Below are 22,531 nucleotides of genomic sequence, written 5' to 3'. Positions count from 1 at the left end.
TGTGCCTCAGCCACTGTTTGATCGAAGCTAGATTCAGTATCTTGCAGTTGCGAAGCTTGTATTCCTCTAGAGCCTATACACCTAAAAATTATGACTATTCGTTAACTATACGTTGCTATAAGAACTTCAATTGAGTGTTTTGATTTGAAAAAAGTTGTATTATTCCAAGTATTTTAAGTGTGGACAGTAGCAATAAAAACACTTTTCATTTCCACATGGTTAGCGGTGATATTAAACGGGCTCTATAATCCACCCACAATAGCCGCCCAAAAAAAGAAAATTTCAAATGATTTTTAATTTTTTATAATAGTTCTTTTTATTCGGTATTAATTTGCATTTTCTTTTCAATTTTTGTTTTACAATATTAAGTGTTTCTCTATTATGTGTGAATTCTTTTTACTGCAATATCCAATTCGAAACAATAATAACTCATTTCACTTGTGTTTCATTTTCTCATTGTAATTTCGCGTCACATACAATATATGTATATATATATATACTATATATTTATATGTATATCTGCATATACCATAGAATTTTGTATAATTGTATTATATCTGTTCTGTTCTGTTTTGTTTTGCTTTGTTTTGTTTTATATTGTGTGTTCGTTTCTCAATGGCAACACAATAGTAACTTACAGTCGTATCCATCTAGTTGAGTGTGTTGGTGAGTTAGCTTCGCATTGTTGCTGGTTTTATACAAATAGACGTTTCTATATGGCTCCATATGCAATTTTGTATGCTCTTCATAATTGCGCGTAAAGTTATAAATAGTTAAAAGTTCCTCCTTCTCTATATATGTAGTATGTATGTACTATATATGCTGGGCCTCAGTAACTGAATATGGAGTGGGAACATGGAGCACAGACGAGCACAGCAGGGCCTCACACCCAAGCGATTCATGATCACAATTTTAAAATACAAATCATCCTTCGATCGTGCATCGGAACATTTAAAGTTCATGCAACAAGTTGCATTTCCCATTTATCGATGAGTATAACTCTTTAGTTATCGCATGCATCACTGCCTGTTCGATCTTTTAACTTGAATGCAGAATGGGAATTCCATTTGAAATTGATTGGGAGTTGCTTTTGTGCTTTTGAGAATGCTCTCATAAATGCGTCCACGTTCCAAGCTAAAGAAACTTGCCTTAATATAGCGTTACGAAAGCCTAGATTAGTTTGCTTGCTAGTTTGATTTTAGTTGCATGCCTAGTTAGTTCCTAATGTAATTGCACGAATTTCGATTGCGACCAAATACATAAATATATATACTCGTATTCAAATGGAAATTATATTACAAATCAGTATCAAGCCCACATCCTCACTAGAACAATATACTCGTAATACTGGCTATTTGTTAAGTCATTTCGCATTGCTTGGCGCATTGCTTTTCTTTTAAATTTCATAACTTAAACACACGTTTCGATAAAACAGCTACAACTACACATAACATACAATACAATACAATACAATACATTATATATTAGCATCATTTACAAACAGACTTAACTAGTAGTTTAAAAAAAAAATCAAAAAAAATGCACATATTCTATTTACCAACAACTCGTAACTATGTAGTATGTAAGCCTATAGTTTAGTTATACTTGTAAGTATGCAACCCGCTATTTAAACCTAAGGCTCTTGCTCTCTATATACGATACATACGAGATATATGTATATATGTATATATATATATATATGTATGTATATGTACTTTATATATGCATACGAGTATATCCGACGACGACGTATGTACTTATTTGTTATGCATTTTTTAGTTTGCCTCTTCAGCATAGACATTACACTCGCTTATGCCCCCCTTCTCTCTATGTAATCGTATATGTGTATTATGTAAGTACTCGTATGTATTATAACTTTCGAGCCAACTGACAGCCCATATGCATGTATATATATATATATGCATATAGTATATATATATATAGTTATGCACACATATAGCGCTCATGCTGCTGTCGAACTGCGCTTAAAGTTAGCTTTCTCTTGTTGTAGTTGTTGCTGGCCTTTATGTACTATATTTGCTAATTTGTTATATTTATTTATTTCGTATTGTTGTAGTTGTTGAATGCATTTTTGCGCGCCTGCTCTGCCTCCTGCCTCCTGCCTCCTGCCTCGTATCTTTTGCATAATTTCCGAAAATCCCTTCAATTTATTTATGTATATGAATGCATGTGTATATGTATATTTATGTATGTATATAGATATATGTGTATATTTATATGAATATTTATATTTTTGCTTTTTATTTTGTCTCATATATGTATGTATATATATTTATGTTTACTTTTTTCTTTGCTTTAGTTATTGTCCACCCATCCAGTTTACGGAAATTCTTATGTTTTACGTTGTTGTTGTTGTTGTTGTTATTATTCTTTTTGTTCTTGTAGTTTTTTTTTGTGTGTTATTGTTGCGGCTATTAACAGAATATTCGAATGGAATTCAAACAAGCAACATAATGAGGGTATTTCGGTTTAACATTTGATGTTGTTCAGATCCATTGTTTTTTAAACTGAAACAGCAGGCGGAACGACTTACTCTATTTAGAAAGCGGAAGAAAGTGTTTTGTGAACTACGCTCGAAAATACTCTCCTATTTTCTGCAAATAAATAAATTAGCTTTCTTTGTCGGCTGATCAACAAAGAGAACATCGAACCCCAAAACAGCAATAAGAACCCCTAATCCCTAATGTGAATGCAAAATTTTAAAGTCAAATGAATTCACATTTAATTAACTATAAAACTTAACTAACTGAAACACAATGCTAAACGAAAAACCTTTTAAAATTCAGGTGTTTTTTCAGGGAAGAGTTTGGCCAAAATCGATACATAACTAATAAAAACAGCGATTAAATAAAAGATCGATTGCAAAGTCTAGAGAAATGCACCTCTATATTAGCTTGAGAGATGATTGATATCAATACCTCTAACCATACAAAATATGTTGTATACATTTTGTGTGTATGTGCGGAATGAAATACGAACATTTCCTATTCAGTTCTCGCTTCAGCAATCAGGCTGTGAAGCTTTGTTTTAAATAGTTAGAATTATCAACCAAATTATGTTTTAACCTTTGAGCAATTACTAATGATAAGCCTTCTATTAAACTTTTATAATTTGTCGGAATTACCTTAAGAATTGGGCAGCTAATGCTTATACTTGAATAGGAAATGTTTTTTTTTTTTTATAATTTTGCAGTTCAATATCATCGTGTTATACCCCTTAATATAATCTTTATTTTGATGGTTTTTAAAATAAAGTGTTGTTGTCTCTGATCGTCTTTCATTTCGCACATCTCTATACTTAAAACAAGGGTTCACGATGCTCTCAATGGTTTTTTATTTTAACATACGAGGGTAGCCTCAGCAGTACCTGATCCCATTACGGTCCCAGTCCAACCAAGATCTCTGGGGGATTCTGTTCCTTCTTTTACATTAAAATATTGGTTGGCTAAGTTAAAGCTCTGGAGCATCTGCTTCAATGAAGCGTGTGGCGAAATGTGTGGGTCGATTCATAGCCATGGATGAAACATAAGTCTATCACTACACATCTGAGATGGAAGAGGAGTCAAAAGTGTGGACTGAGAGGGGAGAATCGACTCCAAAGACTGCAGGCAAGATGATGGCGCAAGTTTTTGGAATGCACATGCAACTGTTTTTTTGATCAACCAACTTTGGGGAAAATGCTAGTGATGTTTCCTCAAAACAATGCAACAGTTCACACATCCATTAGGGCAGTGGTCAACAGCAAGGAGCTAAGGTTCGCATTGCTCTCTAACATACCGGATTTGCCATTTCTACAAAATGGCTTTGCTAACAATGAAGAGATGGAGCTGGAAGAGGGAAAGGCGTTTCGAGCTAAAAAAGAGACTAGAAAGTACATTTCTCCCCAATTGCTTGTATTTTTTCTGTCTTTGTATATTTGTGTTACTTATATCGATTTCGAATTGTAAAATTAATTTAACAAAAAAAAAAGCATCCTTTATAAATACTTGGTAACTGCCTTCTATTTGTATGCGAAACAATAGCGGGTGAACGAAAAAATGGCATTGAATTGGAAATATTTGCTTGTTTTAAGTTAAATGCGATAAATTAGCCGCCGTTAATTGCATAAATTAATTGTTGGCCATATTGTGCATAATTTCACATTTGTTTATGCATTCGTATGCCACCAGTATGCATATGTGTATGGTTTTCGAGTGTGCGTGTGTGTGTGTGCGTGTGTGTGAAGCAGAAATAATTTCTATTCATATTAGAATGTAATAAAATATTTGTGAAATTGAAAATTATGCAAAATAAGTGCACGGAACAATACCGAATTCAAAACTAAAAACGAATTACAAAAGTCGGCCAGTAACATTTTAGTTATATTTCTCATTGATCTAATTGTTTGTAACATAATGAGAGCGTGTGTGTGTGTATGTGTGTGTGTGTGTCTGTATTCATAATTCATTGTTATTGCGTTGAGTGTTGTTTGTGTGTGTGTTTGTTTGTTTGTTTGTTTGTTGCAAGCATTTGTTGTTTTTAACATTGTTACCTTTTTATCAATAATGCAACAAAAAATGCCATTTTTGTTGCTGGCGCTTTTGTTGTAGGAATATTGCAAGCCAAACGAATCCTGAGCTCGTGTTATAAACATTAATATAAAACTTTAAAGTGTAATAAAAATCGTGAAATGCGTTATTGCTGTTGTTATTGTTGTTGTTGGCCCTGGCCAGCATTTTGCAGGACACCTTCTCTGGCGCTGTTATTGCCGTTGCTATGGTTGTTGTTGTTGTTTTTGCTGTTTTTGTTGTTGTCATTATAGTCGTAATTGGTGTTATTGCTGTAACACTGTCCGTTTTTAATTTTGTTATATATAATTTGCTGATGTTGTTGCTGCCGCCGTTGTTGTTGTTGTTGCTGTTGCTGTTATTGCCTCCACTACTGCCTGTCCTGTCATTTGCCTGGCATTGTCAACGTATCAAAAGTCCCGTGTCGGGTGACCAGCGATTCGCCCGATAATACATATCCTTGTACATTGAAGGACATGCATTTTGATTCTGGAATCGAGAGAAATGGGGGAGAAAGAGAGCCAGAGAGATAAATTATTTGCAAATTATTTGAATAGTCATTGAAGTTGGACGATATTGAGTGAAAAAAAAAACGTATACCTTGGACTGGGACTCACCTTATTACGCTTAAAATCTATATTCGTTCTTACTGTTCTATGATGTAAACTTTGCACGGGTCGCGCATTATTTCCTAGTGGAGCTTTAGGTGTACTCTCGGAGCCTTGCATCAGTCGTCGGAGTTGATATAACTGCAAGAAAACCAATAATAATAATACCCATAGTTAGTGGCAAGAGCTGATTCAATTTATTCGATGAAAAGACCATTTTGCATTCAGAAATTCGCTATTTATTTGGGACAGTTCTTTTTATACCCTGCCCATAAAGTGTACAAGGCTATATTAGTTTTGTGCGAATTTATTTAACACACAGAATGACACAAAAATTCTCTCTTATTTCATTTTGTTGTTTGTGAAAGAATCCATTAAATCGGTCCAGTAGATTCGGAGCCTTTTCAAAAAAAAAACAAGAAAGGAATGCTAAAGTCGAGCAGGCTCAACTCTTAAATACCCTGTACCACCCCACAAAAAAGTAATTAAATTAATTAATTAATTTAATTTAATTAATTAACTAAATTAATTTAATTAATTAACTAAATTAAACATAAAATATTCCATGCATGCATACATACATTTACATTTACATCAGAATCGTGCCTTATGCGTGTTTGTGTACTTGTACATATGTATGTATGTGTGCATTGGGCCTGGTTATATGGCTATAACTTTCTTTCCGATCATTCTATCATAATGAGACTTGGTATACGGTTATATAATAACTAACCTAATGTGACTACCAAATTTTAGTTCAAAATTCCAAGAATTACGGGAGTTATAGAAAATCGTTAATAGGGGGGGAGTGGGGGGGTGGATCAGAAAAAATGAACAAACTCGTCCTTTCTCGGTCTCAGGAGAATCTGTATACCAAGTTTGATTATTCTAGCTCTTATACTTTCGGAGATCCTTGCGTTCATACAGACAGACAGACGGACAGACGGACAGACAGATGGACAGACAGACGGACAGACGGACATGGCTATATCGACTCGGCTTGTCATGCTGATCAAGAATATATATACTTTGTGGGGTCCACCAAGCCTCCTTCTGTGTGTTCCATGTGCACTCGCACAAAACTAATATACCCTTGTACCCTTTGGGTACAGAGTATAAAAAAAAAAAAATCAAATCTTTCCTCTTTATAATATTAGTATAGATAAATAACAGAGTTTCGCTTTGAATTTATTTATTTAACTTTGTAATTAAAAAGCCTTCAAATATGTTCTTTTTTCCAGCATGCGAACTTTTTATTTGTTCTTAATTTTTGGATGATAATGGTAATTCGGGTTATGAGTTGAAAAAGGACATTATTTTCATAGAGAAAATGAATGTTTCAGAATGTTGAAGCATAAACATGCATACACATAGTATATTTCACATTAAAACTACATCTACAAATAACCTGAATCACAAAATAAATTCAGTTTCCATTTGAAATTCATTACATTTACAAGACTTTTCTTTAGGGCAGTCCTTAAATGAAAATAAATGTCACAAATAAATGAAAGTAATTCCGCAATTGTATTGGAAATATATAATTTGGAATATTTAGATGAGCGAGTTGGTTTGCTCATCGAAAACACAAATACTACGAGCATAGCTGGATAAAGAGGAGAGGACCTGAAGCACTCGATTTATTGTGTGTGAGAAAAAAGTTTGATGAACCCGATCGATTGATGAAAACGCTTCCTGCTCAGGCTATAGGTAATGCCTGTATTATTATTTGTAGTTCTCATGGAGTTAGCTTATTTAAATTGTTGCCCCAGACATGGCATTAATTTTAACCGGTTGTTTTTAATTTCCAACTGAAGAAGTGTGTCAGTTATGTTATAAAGAGTCTGGATCTTGACACTCGTAATAGCGATGAAAGACGGACTCGAAAGAGTTTAGTCAGGAGGGATCTGATTGAAGCCGATCCATCTCCGTTTCGTGTAAAACTACATGCATTTTTTTTTATTATTTCATCGAATTTTTAATTCCACTTTAAGCTTATCAAGTGTTGGCATCACGATTGTATCATGGGTGTGTGTGTTTTTTTATTTATTTATTTTTTTTTGCCCCCGATTCACCAACACTTTCAATGACACTAGCAACAAAAACAGCAGCGAAGTGTATATAAGGACTTACATATGTTTATACATATGTATTCACAGACACTTAGTAGGTATGTACGTACACATATACATACTTGTATGTACATATGTAAACACATATCTCGTGTTGTTTAATTGCTGTTCAATGAGACTCGAATGCAAGTGCGAAAGTGTTAAGTGGCCAATTAAACAATTGCCTGCATACATACATACATACATACATACATTGCACTTGCATGTTTGTGTGTGTGTGTGTGTTTATATATGTATGTATTTATGTACGATATGTGGACAATTATGCATAATTGCCTGATTGCCTTCGATACTCGCATGTACATACTCGCAGATATGTATGTATGTTCGCGTAATTCGTCTACAGACATATGTAAATTGTTTAAATTAAGCAAATATTGTTTTTTAATTATGTGCTGTGGCATGCATGTGTTGCAAGCGCTGCCCATGCCCATCATTTTATTTTATAATTGCATTTATTTGATTTGCTGTTGTTTTGGTGTCGTAAAAACCAAAATTCCATTACAATGCCTCTAATTGCTTTTGATTATATTGCGGTGTCATCACACACACACACACACACACACGCACACGCACACACGCACACATACAAGTGTACGGTGTACATATAACTAGGATCTCAACTCAATAGGTGCAAGGTGTAAACTTTTATTTGTGTTAAAACTACTCCCATTTACAAATGTAATTAAAATATGCAACAATAACATTTTAGTTAAAACGATTACGAATGATTATTTATCCTAATTTGTAAATTCGCAAAATATTTCCCTTCGCTAAAAAACTGAAAATCAGGAATGTGAATGTACTTTTTGAATTTTTGTATCAAAAGCTTTCAAACGTTTATGTAGGACGCAAATGATTGGAGAACGCAAATAATGCGTATATAATTGTAGTATTCGTATATATATAGTAATCGTATGTATATATATATTGTATGTGTTTATTCAAGTATATAGTATTCGTATCGTGCATACAAGCATGATCAGCACGACAGGACGAATCGATAAACACAAGTCCGTATGGTCGTCCGAGCGAGAACTCGAGTTTTCAAGTCGTCTGCATTTCGTTTCCTGAGAACCTTCAAGCGTTCGAAAATATTTAATAATTAAAAAAAATAGAAGCAGGCACAGCTTTATCACGGAACGCTGATCAAAAATATTTATGCTTTGTAAGGGCTCATCTACTTTTTAAAATCGATTTAGAAAGATTTTGAAAACAGTTTTTTATTTGGAATGAGAACCCTTTTTGAGATTTTCGAAAATATTAAGTAATAAAAAAAACAAGAAACAGCCATATATATTTATGATTTTTTTAGGGGCAATCTACTTTTTAAAAGCGATTTAGAAATGTTGAAAACAGTTTTTTATTTGGAACGTTTTTTATGTTGATGTTTCGCCCAAAACCCTTTTTGAGATTTTCGAAAATATTTAATAATAAAAGAAACAGCCATATATATTTATGCTTTGTAAGGGTTAATCTACTTTTTAAAAGCGATTTAGAAATGTTGAAAACAGTTTTTTATTTGGAATGTTTTTGATGTTGATGTTTCGCCCAAAACCCTTTTTGAGATTTTCGAAAATATTTAATAATAAAAGAAACAGCCATATATATTTATGCATTGTAAGGGTTAATCTACTTTTTAAAAGCGATTTAGAAATGTTGAAAACAGTTTTTTATTTGGAATGTTTTTATACTCTGTACATGAAATGTACAGAAGTATATTAGGTTTGCGGGAGCTGAAAAATGTAACAGGCAGAAGGAGGCGTGGCAGACCCCACAAAGTATATATATTCTTGATCAGCATGACGAGACGAGTTGATCTAGCCCTGTCTGTCTGTCTGTCCGTCTGTCCGTCTGTCAGTCTGTCCGTCTGTCCGTCTGTCCGTCCGTATGAACACCTGGATTTCAGAGACCATAAGAGATAGAGACACCAAATTTTGCACAAAGATGCGTTATGTGTGTATTCTATACGAGTTTGTTTTATTTTTTTGATTTTCCCCCTCACTTCCCCCCTATGGGGGTTTTCCCGATTTTCCATTCGTATTATCACCTATATCTCGGAGACTATAAGACCTATGGTCACCAAATTTTAGTCCCAGATGCCTTATGTGAATACGCAGAAAATGTATATTTTGGAATTTCCCTTCCTCCCCCCTCTACCCCGCAAATCGTAACTCCCGTAATTCTTGGAATTTTGAACTAAAATTTTGGAAATACCCCCAGTTGGTTATTATATGTCCGTATACCAAGTTTAACTATGATAGACCGATTTAACGAGAAGTTATAGCCATAAATATATTTGCTGCTGCAGCGCTGCTCAAGCGCTGCCCGCGGCTGTTGTTGATGTTGCTGTTTGGTTGACTGCGAAAATTCTTACACAGACACGAATAGATGCGCATAGGCATACATACACTCACACAGACGCAATTGCTATGTAAATGTGCAATTATACGTGAGTTCGAATACCGAGAGAGGTAAAATCGATCAATTTTTTTTTTTTATTTTCTTAATTTTTTTTATTTTCTATAATTATTGTAAACATATGTACAGAGTATTTCAAAGTCGGGACACCCGACTTTAGCTTTTTTACTTGTTGATGTTGATGTTTCGCCCAAAACCCTTTTTGAGATTTTCGAAAATATTTAATAATAAAAGAAACAGCCATATATATTTATGCTTTGTAAGGGTTAATCTACTTTTTAAAAGCGATTTAGAAATGTTGAAAACAGTTTTTTATTTGGAACGTTTTTTATGTTGATGTTTCGCCCAAAACCCTTTTTGAGATTTTCGAAAATATTTAATAATAAAAGAAACAGCCATATATATTTATGCATTGTAAGGGTTAATCTACTTTTTAAAAGCGATTTAGAAATGTTGAAAACAGCTGTTCTTTTGGAATGTTTTTGATGTTGAGGCTTCCGAAAATGGAATAAAGGTTATTATTTGCTCATCTAAGCCCCAGTTTTCAATAGCATTTTCGATGTAAATGATATCTAAGGGAGCTAATACATAGATACATAGTTAAATAACTTGGAGAGTACTCACCTCTTGCTTAGTGATATAGATGGGTTTATTAACTATTATCCAGACGGTGCTCTCCCAACAGCCGGGATGCGTTGTGGAGCCTTCATAGGTGATGTAGTGATCCGAATTTGGCAGCAGCGAACGCACCGATATATGGCGAATGGGCGTGGAGAAGCCTACAGCAGAAGGGAGGAGAGGGGCGAGAGCAATAATGCAAATGGAAACATGAGCTTGGCGTCATTTCACACAAAGTTCAAGGTGCAGCAAAGTGAGCAGCAAAGTGGGGGCGAACCGTTGTAGGGTGTTGGTGTTGGTGTTGGCTTAGTGGCGCTATTTGGCAAACATTTATGCGCACATGCCATAGAAATATGAGCGTTGCTTCAGTTTAATGAATAATTCAAATGTCGTCGTCGTCGTCGTCGTCGTCGTCGTCATCCTTGTCGTCGCCCAAAGCCCGCCATCCGCCACCCGTCGTCTGTCGTCCGTCGTCCGTCGCCCAACGCCCACTTGCATTCATACAAATCATTTTTGCAAACAGGAAATGAAGCGATCCGTGGTTCTTGGCGCGGCATTTGCATTACAAGTGTTGGTTTTACTTTACAGTTTCGTTTTCCCTATTTACTTTCCCGGCTTGCTTTTGGCTTCTTTGTGTTTGGTTGTTGTCGTGTTTGCTGTTGCTGTTGTTGTTGCTGTTGTTGTCGTCCTGCTGTTAGTGCTGCTGCCTTGCATATTTAGCTGCCGCTTTACAAATTGCCAAGTTGCCACATAAACTTCTGTGCAACCTGTAAAAAGGCTATTAAACTGAGCGGTCGGCAAGCTGCCGCCTGCAAATTGCATCACTCCTTGCCCCACAGACCAACAACCAACAACCGAGAACCCGACAACCCAACAACCAACTGCCTGCCCCCTCCCGAATTCCTCCCACAGAACCCAGCACTGTTACTGCCAGGGCCAAAACAGAATTATTAAGTGTTGGTTTAGTGTAATTCGAGGTTTCATTTAACATTTGCGTTCCGTCATTTCTTTTTGCTTGCCTCTTGCCATTTACTTAATTTTATGCTCAATGGGCAGCCCCAGGACTTCATCGAAATTTTGTTTCATTTTTGCAAATATTTTAGAGCCTGTTTCGAGCATTTAATGCTGGCCTTCAAACACATTTATGTAGAATACATACTCGAATTATAGTTATATGTATATATAAAGGTCGATTGCTTTTTATTGAAGGTCAGGCTTATGCTTAGAAATGGTGATATCAGCGGCCTTTTGTTGAAATCCAACACGGGAATCTTTTTGGAAAGCATTTCGGACTGTATCTTCACACATAGCCTTTGTTTCGAGCTTAATTGATTTTGGTAAACAAAATGTTTTCATTGTTCTAAGTTCACATTATTATTTTATAAGAGTTCAGCAATCTTGGAGTTGCAGTTCCACTTTCGATCGAAAAAACGCGCAGAAACTTGTCTTTTTAGAACTCGAATTATCAGCTACTCGATATAGGGTTATGATCGAGGAAGTTTGAGCCCTTCGATATTATAATAACAAGAAGCAAACAGCAGATGGACTGACAAACTAATGGACATCAGAAAGAAGGCGTAAATGTGTTAAAATCTATTTTGCTTCAAAGAACACAAATATTTTGCAAATTACGATGGCAATAGAGGCTATTAAAAAATTGTTAAATCATGAAACAGAATCAATTGTTAGAAGGCATAATAACAATAACAATGATAAATAAACTATTATTATTAACTGTTGTTGAGAGATTGACAAAAAAAATATTTGCAATGGTTTCAGAAGTGCCTAACATTAAAATAAATTTTAGCTAACAGCAACTAAAATCTCCAGAAGGGAGCTTTATAGTTATACATCGGAAAGTTGGGAACAGCAAGTTGTAGACAGCAATTTCTTGATCTGGACACACAATTCAGAATACCTATCTAGCCTCAAGTGAATATAGTAATAAACGCTGTTTAGATAATCGATCTAAAATATTTAAAAAACCTTAAAGTTACTTTCTAAGAACAGTCCAAGATAAGGGGTTTGAGTCTTTTTTCTGTAGAAAATCAAAACTATAAATATATTTATCGGATTGAGCGAAAGTTGAGCTGCGTCTTTTTTTCTGACCTTTGGACACTTTTGAGCACCAAGACACATATATATATATATATATATATATATATATATATATATATATATATACATGCATTAGTACATAGGTATGAATGAGTAATCTAATCTTGAATTGCTCTGAAAAAGCATTTCCATAGCTCCGTTTTGTTCGACAGTAATTTTCTTGCTCGTTTGTTATGAATATTTGTTTAATGCAGTACGCGTGGTAGCCGTTATGTGTTGCTGCAGCTGTTGTTGTAGTTGTTGTGTTTTTATGTTGCTGTTGTTGTTGTTGTTGGGGTAGGAATGACATCATAAAAAGGCACAGCGTGAAGTGCAGCGCCCGGCTGGGCAGTCAACATTGCAACATTTCCGGGTATTTTGCGTAACGGAAATGAAGTTGCCAAGGCACAACAAGAAACAGGGAGAGGTCCTTACGAAGTGCATATACATACAGTGTATATGTAGGTATGTGTATATGTGTGTATGTACTTGTATGTGTGCACATGCACACGCACGTGCGAGTGCATTGCCTGCATTTGCTTACCTCTATAAAGCACCTTATTGAATGTGCTCGTTATGATGCGCAGCTCTGGATTGGGCGTTTCTCCAATTTGCACCATCAAGGACAGCCCCACAATGCCCTGGGATTTGTGCTGCGCCTCGGACATGTTGTGATATAGTTCCTTGTTGAAGCCGTAGATTTGTATCTGCAAGGACATGGAGAGAGAATATTCATGGCATGGAGGGGGAAGCGTACAAATGTCACCCGTTCTCGGTGCATTTGGTTTTTTTCTTTTCCACTCACCTCACCCGGAAAACTATAGCCCTGTATGTAATGCTCCGAGCCGCGACTGTTCTCAGTGCCATAGTGTATATAAATTTCTTCGAATTGATAGCGATAGGCCAGCGGGCCCCCGGAAATGTTCACATGCTGCTTTGTGTCCTTGTCGACGCGGAAGACGAGTGATTGACCTGTATTGTGTAGTGTGCCGGAAACCTGTTGAGGTGATGAGCGGGTCGGGTCGGGTCGGGTCGGGATGAGATGGGATGGGAGGGGGCGAGACAGAAAGTTGACCAGCGGTTGCTTTAAACTTTAAGCGTCTGTACACACACACCATTGCACTCAGACAATGTGCATACCTTCATACATATATAGCTATGTATGTATGTATGTATGTCTGTACGGGTCTGTGTTTGTGGCTTACCTTGTGCTTATCAATGTGCAGTGGGCGGAGGTAGGGATCGAAAAGCAATTTATCGGGCACCACATCGATGGGCGACTGACGTCTTCCTTTGTTGCACATGTTCCATTGTGGATTGATAAGGCCCCAGAAACTTGGTCCTGCAAAGCGGATCGAAGCAACAATGATTAGCAAGGGCAAGCGAAATTGAAGACATTAATAGCAAATCAATAGCAGCCCATAGCGATTTAAATATTGAAACACCTTGGCAACGCATTTTGCTGAAACATACAATAATCATGTGTGCACATTTTTAAATCCATGTCAATCATTAACTGCTCTGGAAATTAACGAAGCTGAGAAGAAGAGAGGAAACAAATCTAATTCTCGATTTATTTATACGTTTTTGGATAATTTTTTGGCTTACAGTTCTTAGACACTAGTATGCCTTTATTTCTAAAAAATGTCTCTACTTCTCAGGCTTAATTATTTATTAATTTTCTATTTGAAAATAATTCGATTGTATAGATATATTGAAAGGAAATTCTTTGGAAGTTGAATTTAATTCGTAAATTTAGTTTAACATAAAAGCAAGATTTTTTGTGCATTTTTTTCCGCGCATATGTATTGTTGTTTTGTTTAAAATGAGAATTAAATACTTATAGGGCCAGGGCTGTAAAATGTTGCTATTATGATCTTGTATTGTGTGAGGAATAATGGAAGATTAATTTAATATAGCTTCGATTAATGACCTTAAGGCCCTCGCTAATTTAAGTAATTCATTATTTGCAATCGGGAATTTACTTTTATAATAATAAAAAGTAATAATAGCTCCGATTAAGAATACAAACACAAATATTAGAAATTCAAGTTTAACTAACAAAAGTGCTTTATACAAGTATGTTCAAATTTCGAGCTTATTCAATGCAACGAATTCGCATTTCTCTTTCTTTTTCCACAACATCAAAAAAATGCCTATTTTTCTGATTACTTTGCCATTTTTAATTTAGTTCGTTTGAAATGTTTTACGTCCGCCTGAGTGAAACCTTTATTAACCTTTAATTGAAAGAAACATTGCCTTTTTTAAAATAATAATGTGTAATTAAAGGCAGACACTTTTTAAGGGTTAGCAATTTCCATATAAAAAATAAATATTTCACAAGCACATCCACATCGTGTATCGAGTTACGGGAAAGCTCACATTTTTTAAAATTGCAATTAAATGTGTGAGGTGCATTCGTCCATGGATGCTGTGCGGGGGGAGGGGGGGGGGGGGGGGGGGTGGGGAGGGGCCTGCCAGGCAGTGAGATGATGCTAAATTTGACGTGACAGGCCAACTGTCGAAAACTTTCAAAACAATGCAACGCCCAAGGGGTGGCAGCTGGAGAGGAGTGGAGTGGGAAGTTGATCGCCGGCTTTATACAAAATTTAATATTTTCGTTTTGTGCCTCTGCTCTGCTCTGCTCTGTTGTGTTGTGTTGTGTTCTGTTCGGTTCTGTTATGTCGTTGTTTGTGTGCGTATGTTGTGTGAATGTTTTTATACATTCTTTGTTTTTCAGTTTCTTGTTTTTCTCGCGCGCTTGTGAGGTGTGCAGTTTAAATGAATAATAACAAAAACTATGCGCAATGTTGGCACTGCACGTCAGACTGCTGGTGGTGTGACTGCCCAGTAGGACTCTAGCACTTTTGTTTTTCCCAACAGAAGACTTTTACGTCTATTACTAAAAACATTTTTCAAACAATTGAAAGAATACTTGTATATTTTTTTAAATGCAACAAAAGCAATATTCATTTTTCAAACAGAACACGGGAACTTAGAATGTTTTCCTTTCATCGAGTGCTTCATCTGGGACATTCCGAAACAGCTAATAAATTGAATGTTTTAAAAGACCAGTCTTACATTCATTTTAATGCAGTTTTGCTTACATATTCTCTCTGTAATTGGAATTTCCATTTCCATTTGCCGCACTAACTGGCACAAGAAAAGCGGACTAGCTTCATCATATACCGAATATTTCGAATTTCAATTTGTGCTTTAAGAAGGAGCATTAAAAATGAATACCCTACTGGGAGGGTTCTACTGGGTTACTGTTTGAGTATATCATGTGTTTTGATGACACGACACACGTAGGCAATAAATGCCAAAGTTTAAAAAGCGAACCGCGGCATGTGAGCTGAACTGTTGCTATGGATGTGGGTGTGGGCGTGGCCTCTGCTCGTTTCACTCATTCACATACACATGCATACATACATACTCGTACATACTATATAGTAGATATGTATGCAGAGATGTTTGTATGAACGAGTGCTTGCTTGCCTGCTGCATTGTGTTTATTGCTTGTTGTTGTTGCTTGTTGCTTGCTGTTGTTGCTGCTGCCGCTGCCGCTGCCACTGCTTGTCTTTTTTTGTATGCATATAAATAACGGGGCCGTCAGCGTCGACGTCGCAGTGACAATGCAAATGGCCAGCAAACAGATGTGGAGGGATATAGTGAGAGCCGAGCGCAAACAAGTGGATATGGCCAGACAAACAGAATGCAGTGGCAAATGCCACACACACACACACACACACACACGCACACACACTGTCCACATGAGAGAGTGTAGCTTTCTATTAGCTGAAATGTCGGCTGCGATTTCGTTATTGCTATTTCAAACACTCTGAAATGTAATTAAATCAGAGAAGCTACAAAAAATTGTTAACATTGCAACGCACTGTATGTATGCATCCATGTACAATATGTGCGTGTGTGCATATATTTATAGTACATATGTTTAATAGCGCATACTATGTGGCAATATGCGTTGCACTGGGCTGTGAGTGGCCGCCTCACAGACTACATGTGTCTAGACGCGCGAAATGTATTACATATACTCATACATTTTATATTATTATACTTAGTCATACGAGTATGCAAGCAATTTAGAGCCCATAATAATTCGATCATAATTCTTCTGCTCTTGCCATCGTTTGCTCAATTTTCATTGCCTACATAAAATAATAAATCAAAAGAAACATACGAAGAGAACTGCTACCGCAAAGGATCTTCTAATATTTATATTTATAGCTTTCAGCAATTTATATTTAAACTTGATTTCCTAATAATAATAAATAATAATATTTAAGTTAAGTTAGTTCCCTATTTTTTTTTTCATTCATTAAATGGATTGTTCCTAATCAATTTTTGAATTCAAGATGCAATTTTCTTTTGTGAAGGAGTGTAGCGTCTCTTTGTGGTTAAATATCTCCAAAATGGCGGCGCAAGTTTCTTCTTTTAAGACTAACTTTACAAATTCCTAATTAGGGAGGGAGGCTGCGATGCGGGCAGCGCTCTGTTAACTAACAGACCACTTACAGCTGTAAGACTTGTTAACTAACAGACCGCTTACTGCTGTTAGCCTTGGCTGTAGTTAACTGCGCGCTGCCGCATAAACACCTTTTACCATTTTTAGAAACCAATTTTTCTATGAAAACCCGTACTTTATATGTATATATATATATATATATATATATATGTATATCAATTTGATCGAATATTCTTCCTACTAATATTTATTTCACTAGTCGATCGACTGCCTGCATCAGCAAAAAGAAGAAGAAGGTACTGAAGTAAATTTTTTTTTGTAAGCTTTACATCCTATATTCGAAGGATTTGAGCCTAGTTTGTCAAAAGGCTAGTTTGTCAAAAGGATAATTTTCAAGGCAAACTATCTTTTTTGAGAGGAAGAATATCGTAAATGAATACTCCGTGTCTTCCGCGTGCCTGCATCATCAAAAAGGAAAAATAACAGTTCTCGGCTTTAAGTCAAAATCATGTGTTTTCAAATTCTGTTGTACTTAACCTTTTATTGAACAACAAATAATTTACTGTCCGAAGAAACTCAATCTGTCAGAAATTATGAATGGCAAATCAATAAACTCACATAAAGAAATAATGTTATTTCTTTTGGTTTTTTTTTTATGTTTTTACTGCAAGTATATTATTATTTTAAAATATGGACAAAGTAGTATTTAAAATAACCGTTTAGACATGAAAGCTTAATTTGGCTGCCATCACACTATTTATTGATAATGTTTATTGTGCATTGTTTGTAACCATCTTTTAGTGCAACAGAATTCTTTGAAGAAAATGCTGCTTTGGTGTCAAAGCAAGACGATCTTTTGATAAGTATGAACAAATGTTTTGTTTTTGATAAATTTGAAATTATGAAATACTTACCGGATATACCATCGTATGTCCACCATTCCTCCCAACTCGATAGAACTTCTGTAAATAAATGATAGAAACAGTGAATACAACAAAATAGAACTGGCAACCTGAAGCAAGAAAAATGAAATGCTTAAAGCTGTCAGGCATTTGTATTTAAATGGATTGGTGCATAGCACAGAATCCACTTTCATTTCTTTCCACTTAAGCCAAAGGCAGACGCAACAATCTGCCCAGTCAACAAACTGTCCCTGCCCCTGCCCCTGCCCCAAACACTGTCCCTGCCATTTCCATTGCCACATGCACACAAACGAAATGCTTTTGCACCCATTTATCTGGCGCTAAACGTTTATGCGTCTCATTTTACTTACACACTCGCACACACATATACCTATTTCTATATATATGTATATATGCATATGTACAAACTTAAGTCCAGGGCTTAATGTCTGCATTTACCGATGAGTCAATGACACCGAGTGGCCGAAGTGAAAAAATTTACCATCAGCCGCAGCGTGGATTCGGATTCGCAAGATTCGGGTTTTTCAAATGCGCATAATTCGCCGGCAATGTAAACAGCGCATGAAATCAACTAATGTAAGATTTCCTTATGGCGCATATATCCCCCCCATCCATGCAACATTCACATTCACACCCACAATCACAATCACATACACAGACAGAGCAAACATCTTGTTGGGCGGCTGTGGGTCTTGGGGCTCGGATTCGGGTCCCGGTTCGGGTTCGGGCATGGGAGTGCAAACAAAGTGACATGAAGGCGCTGGATTTTTGTGCGAGCCACTGAGACGCCAAGCTCTGACGTGTGCATGTCTATGTCTATGTCTATGTGTGTGTGTGTGTTGCATGAGTCAACGTCAATGGATGGCGACAACGACGACGACGACAACGACAACGTCGCCAGCCAGTCTGGCGCCAATAAAGTTTACAGCCAGTTGCCACATTTCGTTTATGGCCAAGTTCTGCTTCCGCTTTATCAAGCGACAGACAATTTTCGCTAGTTTTTTTTTTCATTCTTCTTCTTTGTATTCTGCGTCTCGTTTTGCTACAGTCAAGCAGTCTCAACCTCAACCTCAACGTCAACCCCACAGCCCCCCCTCTCCAATCGGCAGCCACTGAGCGCGTATTCAAAATTTATGCTGTATGCGTGCGGGCAAAGAGTCAACGACGCTGGCGGCTGCGACTGCGACGCCGACGGAGACTGCGACGGCAGCAATAAAGCCCAAAGAAATTGGTACAAGCCAAAGCGGAAGTTCAAAAAAGGGAGTCGTTGGAATCGTTGCTGCTTCCGCATTTTCCGTTGACAACAACAACAACAACAACACCAATAATCAGACCGACAGCCAGGCAGGCAGCCAGCAGGCAGCAGCCAGAAACCAACCAGCCAGACAACCAAGCAGCCAAGCAAAATGTGCGCCAGCGATTTTTTCTTAAAATAACAATGAACGTCCGTTTGGCGGCGTGCGTCAACGTCAGAGCGCCAAACGCTGCAAGTGGAGCGCACAGTGGCATGCACTTTAATTCAAGGTGTGGACTTTTTGGCACTTGACCGTCGCGGCTATCCTGTTCATTCGGTCAAGATTAATTCTTTTAAATTTTAGTGCGATCTAAAGTGCGATCCTATACTCGAGAGGCTAAGAAGGCTATGCTAGCCTTTCTTTTAGATCATTTTCAAAGCAACCTAACATTCTTTGGGAGGAAATCAGTACACCGTGTCTAAATATATGAGCAAATGGTTCTATTCTCAAGACCCATCCTCTGGACCTCCTTAGGGACTAGCCGGATACTACAACCTCATCATAAATGAAATAATTAATAATAATAAAAAAAATTCTATTCATTCTATAAATTCAAGAATGTCACACTTGTGACTTCGAGTAGGTAGTCGGTTCGAATCATGCCGCATCCATCATGAGAAGACAAGAATGATAACAAAAATGTCAAAGTTATCATACAATTTAATAATTGTCCAACCTAGGAAAGATCTTAAATAAAGAATATAGTTTGAAAAAATAAAAACAAAAATGATTCTATATTCAATTAATTAAACGTTCTTCTAGCATACAAATAAGTGTTAATTGTGTGCCACAGTTTTAATTGCATCGATATTCAAAAATACGTTCCTCACCCTTTGCAAACAGGACTATTTGCAAATGAGAACTAATTTTATGAGATGAGACGGCTAATAAACGTATTGTATTACAAAATACAGTTAATTTCGGAACTAGATATTAGATATTATTGTAATTTGATTAGATTTCCCTTATGCTTTTCTAGCTTATGAGATGCTTTTTATAATTTTTATATACTTATTTTCCTCCTGTGTCGACAGTCAATGTTTGTTTACATAAATAAATAAACAAATAAATAAATAAATAAATAAATAAATAAATAAATAAATAAATAAATAAATAAATAAATAAAAAAAAAATGAATGAAGTTCGCGATTGTCATTAAACAATCGATACGTGATGATGATATTGCAGATCTAAATTGCCTTTGTTATCTTTTAATTTTCTCTTTAAATTAGGCAACAATTTAACTTTGTTGGGTTCTTAAAAAAGAGTTTGTGCAGAAAAAAGGAAATACCTAACAAAAATCATTTATTGCTAGTCAGTTGGTCTTTTCTGACATTAGATTTAAATCGTTTAGACAATTGTTATAATTACAATACAATTATATTCTCAATTATATCGTATTTACTTATTTTGCGTTGTTCCTTCTGATTAAACAATTTGATGAAATATTTGACGTCTCATTTAGTCAATTAGAAATGATCAAAAGCTAGTGAAAAGGCTCTTCCATTTAATAACCCTTCAACGCTTCAATGTGACATTGGACTTTTTGTCCACTCGCTTTTCAAATCTTGACCACTGTTAAGCAACGAGTGGTTCAGCGTTCAGTGGGGTCGCTGTCCACGGCGCTGTCACTTTATTTTGTTGTTTGGCGCGCGCTATTTTTGGCTACAAAACTACACAGTCGTAGTTTGTATATTTCTGTGTTGTTATTGTCTGCTTAGCGCTGTAAAGTATGCTATTAAATTGGCGTCTAACTGACTCAACAATACAGAGGCGCTTAGCGAGGGGCGGCAGCGGCAGCAGCACTGGCAGTGGCAGCGGCAGCGGAAGCTAGCGCCATCAAAACAATAAAAATTTGAAAATGTTTTACGGTATTGCTTGCAATTGCTGCTTCGCCATGGGTTTCAGGAACAGATCCGGAGACAAGGTTCGTTGTTTGGGTTTGGTTTGGTTTTGTTTTGGGTTTCGGTTTCGGTTTCGGTTGCGGGTGTGGACTGAGTGCGGGGCTGGAGCTGGAGCTGGCTCGATTTGCCTGATGATTCGTCAACAGATTGCACATTTCCATTTTGCTGGCATTCTTATCTGGCAGCAGTGACAACTTCGATTCGTTTTTATGCGTTCTTCGTTTTATTTCGTTTTATTTTATTTTCTGTCGTCTGCAACTTTAGCAACTTAATTTATTGTTATAACAGTTTTAGACGCCATTTCGGTTGGCCCCAAAAGAAACAAAATGAGATGCGATGCGCTGCCCTGCCCTGCCATCCGATGCGATGGAATGAGAATACAATGCGATTTGTTGGCATTTTGTGCTCTCGTTCTTTTCATCAGTTTGTCGTCCATTCCCACAAATATATATATAAATGTATAGATATATATATAGATTTTGTATTGTTTTCTTTTTCTCAGCTTTGGCTCTTTGATTTAGTTAAGGCATCTTTTAGGCAAACAACTGCAGTCTTGCGTGCATATGCAAATTAGCGATAATATGCGAATATCTTGTCGTAAATGCTTCGACCTTATAAAACCTAAAGGCGAATGTACGGCCACTGCTCGAACTTTGTAAACAATTTGGCAATGTAAGGTTGCAAATATTGTGGCTATTTGGTATTCATTTCATTTAATATAACTTGAAGATGGAATGAAAAGTATGCCAGTTGTGTTAAATTATTAGCAACCTTGTAACATGTTGTAAAATTTAAATACATTTTAAACCTGTAACAGAAAAACAAAATTGAAAAAATAAACAAATTGACGAGCAATAATACCTTTCTTACAATTAATCTTTTTTGATCTGATCTTTTAATTAGGGTACTTAAGGCTATTGAATACTGATAGGTGTGTATGCTTTTGAAATTTTAAATGACTTGCAGGAATACGATTTAATTGTTTTCAATAAAATTTAGAGATTCTGGCATGATTTCGATGATCAATGGGCCCTTTTCCTTTTGTTTATATACATTTTTAACGTATTTGTCCAATTAAATAATTGATCACATTTACATAAATTAAAAGTTGAACAAGTAAAAGTCATGTCCACACTTCTTGTAACGCCTTTCTTCTTAACATGCAATTTGGATTCCATACTGGTATCTTCCTAAATATGTAAGTCGTTCATAGAATACTCTTCCCAACGTGTTACAAGCACTCTGCCTACGCAAAATCTAGCTTAAATTTAATGAGAAGACGACACAGTTAAGCAAATGTATTTGGAATTTTTATGAAACATGAAATACCATATAAGTCTCTTGTTGAATTTTGCGGCTAGAACTAAATCTGTTCTAATAGAGGAAAATTATTGTGCAGTAAAAATCAGAGGGTTTTTGTGTGAATGCCGGACTTCAAACCGCGCAATAACTCAAGATATCCGTTATTCCATAATTATTC

General features: G+C 36.2%; 1 protein-coding gene across 1 annotated transcript in view; it reads right to left on the bottom strand.

Annotated features, from left to right (window-relative positions):
* Window positions 1–4,373: 4,373 nt before the first annotated feature.
* The window catches only part of LOC115627602 (carbonic anhydrase-related protein 10), a 32,579-nt gene continuing 14,421 nt past the window's right edge, over window positions 4,374–22,531 (bottom strand). Inside the window, exons 2-8 of the mRNA XM_030523324.1 lie at window positions 17,844–17,891; window positions 13,649–13,785; window positions 13,249–13,440; window positions 12,988–13,150; window positions 10,353–10,507; window positions 5,185–5,316; window positions 4,374–5,056 (exon numbers count right to left, since the gene is read on the bottom strand). Of these exons, the coding sequence (XP_030379184.1) occupies window positions 4,970–5,056; window positions 5,185–5,316; window positions 10,353–10,507; window positions 12,988–13,150; window positions 13,249–13,440; window positions 13,649–13,785; window positions 17,844–17,891 (914 nt within the window). The 3' untranslated portion in view covers window positions 4,374–4,969. The remainder of the gene's footprint in view (window positions 5,057–5,184; window positions 5,317–10,352; window positions 10,508–12,987; window positions 13,151–13,248; window positions 13,441–13,648; window positions 13,786–17,843; window positions 17,892–22,531) is intronic.

The sequence above is a fragment of the Scaptodrosophila lebanonensis genome, unplaced genomic scaffold (genome assembly GCF_003285725.1).
Source record: "Scaptodrosophila lebanonensis strain 11010-0011.00,11010-0021.00 unplaced genomic scaffold, SlebRS2 tig00000096-arrow-pilon, whole genome shotgun sequence".
Taxonomy (NCBI): Eukaryota; Metazoa; Arthropoda; class Insecta; order Diptera; family Drosophilidae; genus Scaptodrosophila; species Scaptodrosophila lebanonensis.
This window is presented reverse-complemented; position numbering and strand designations above follow the sequence as displayed.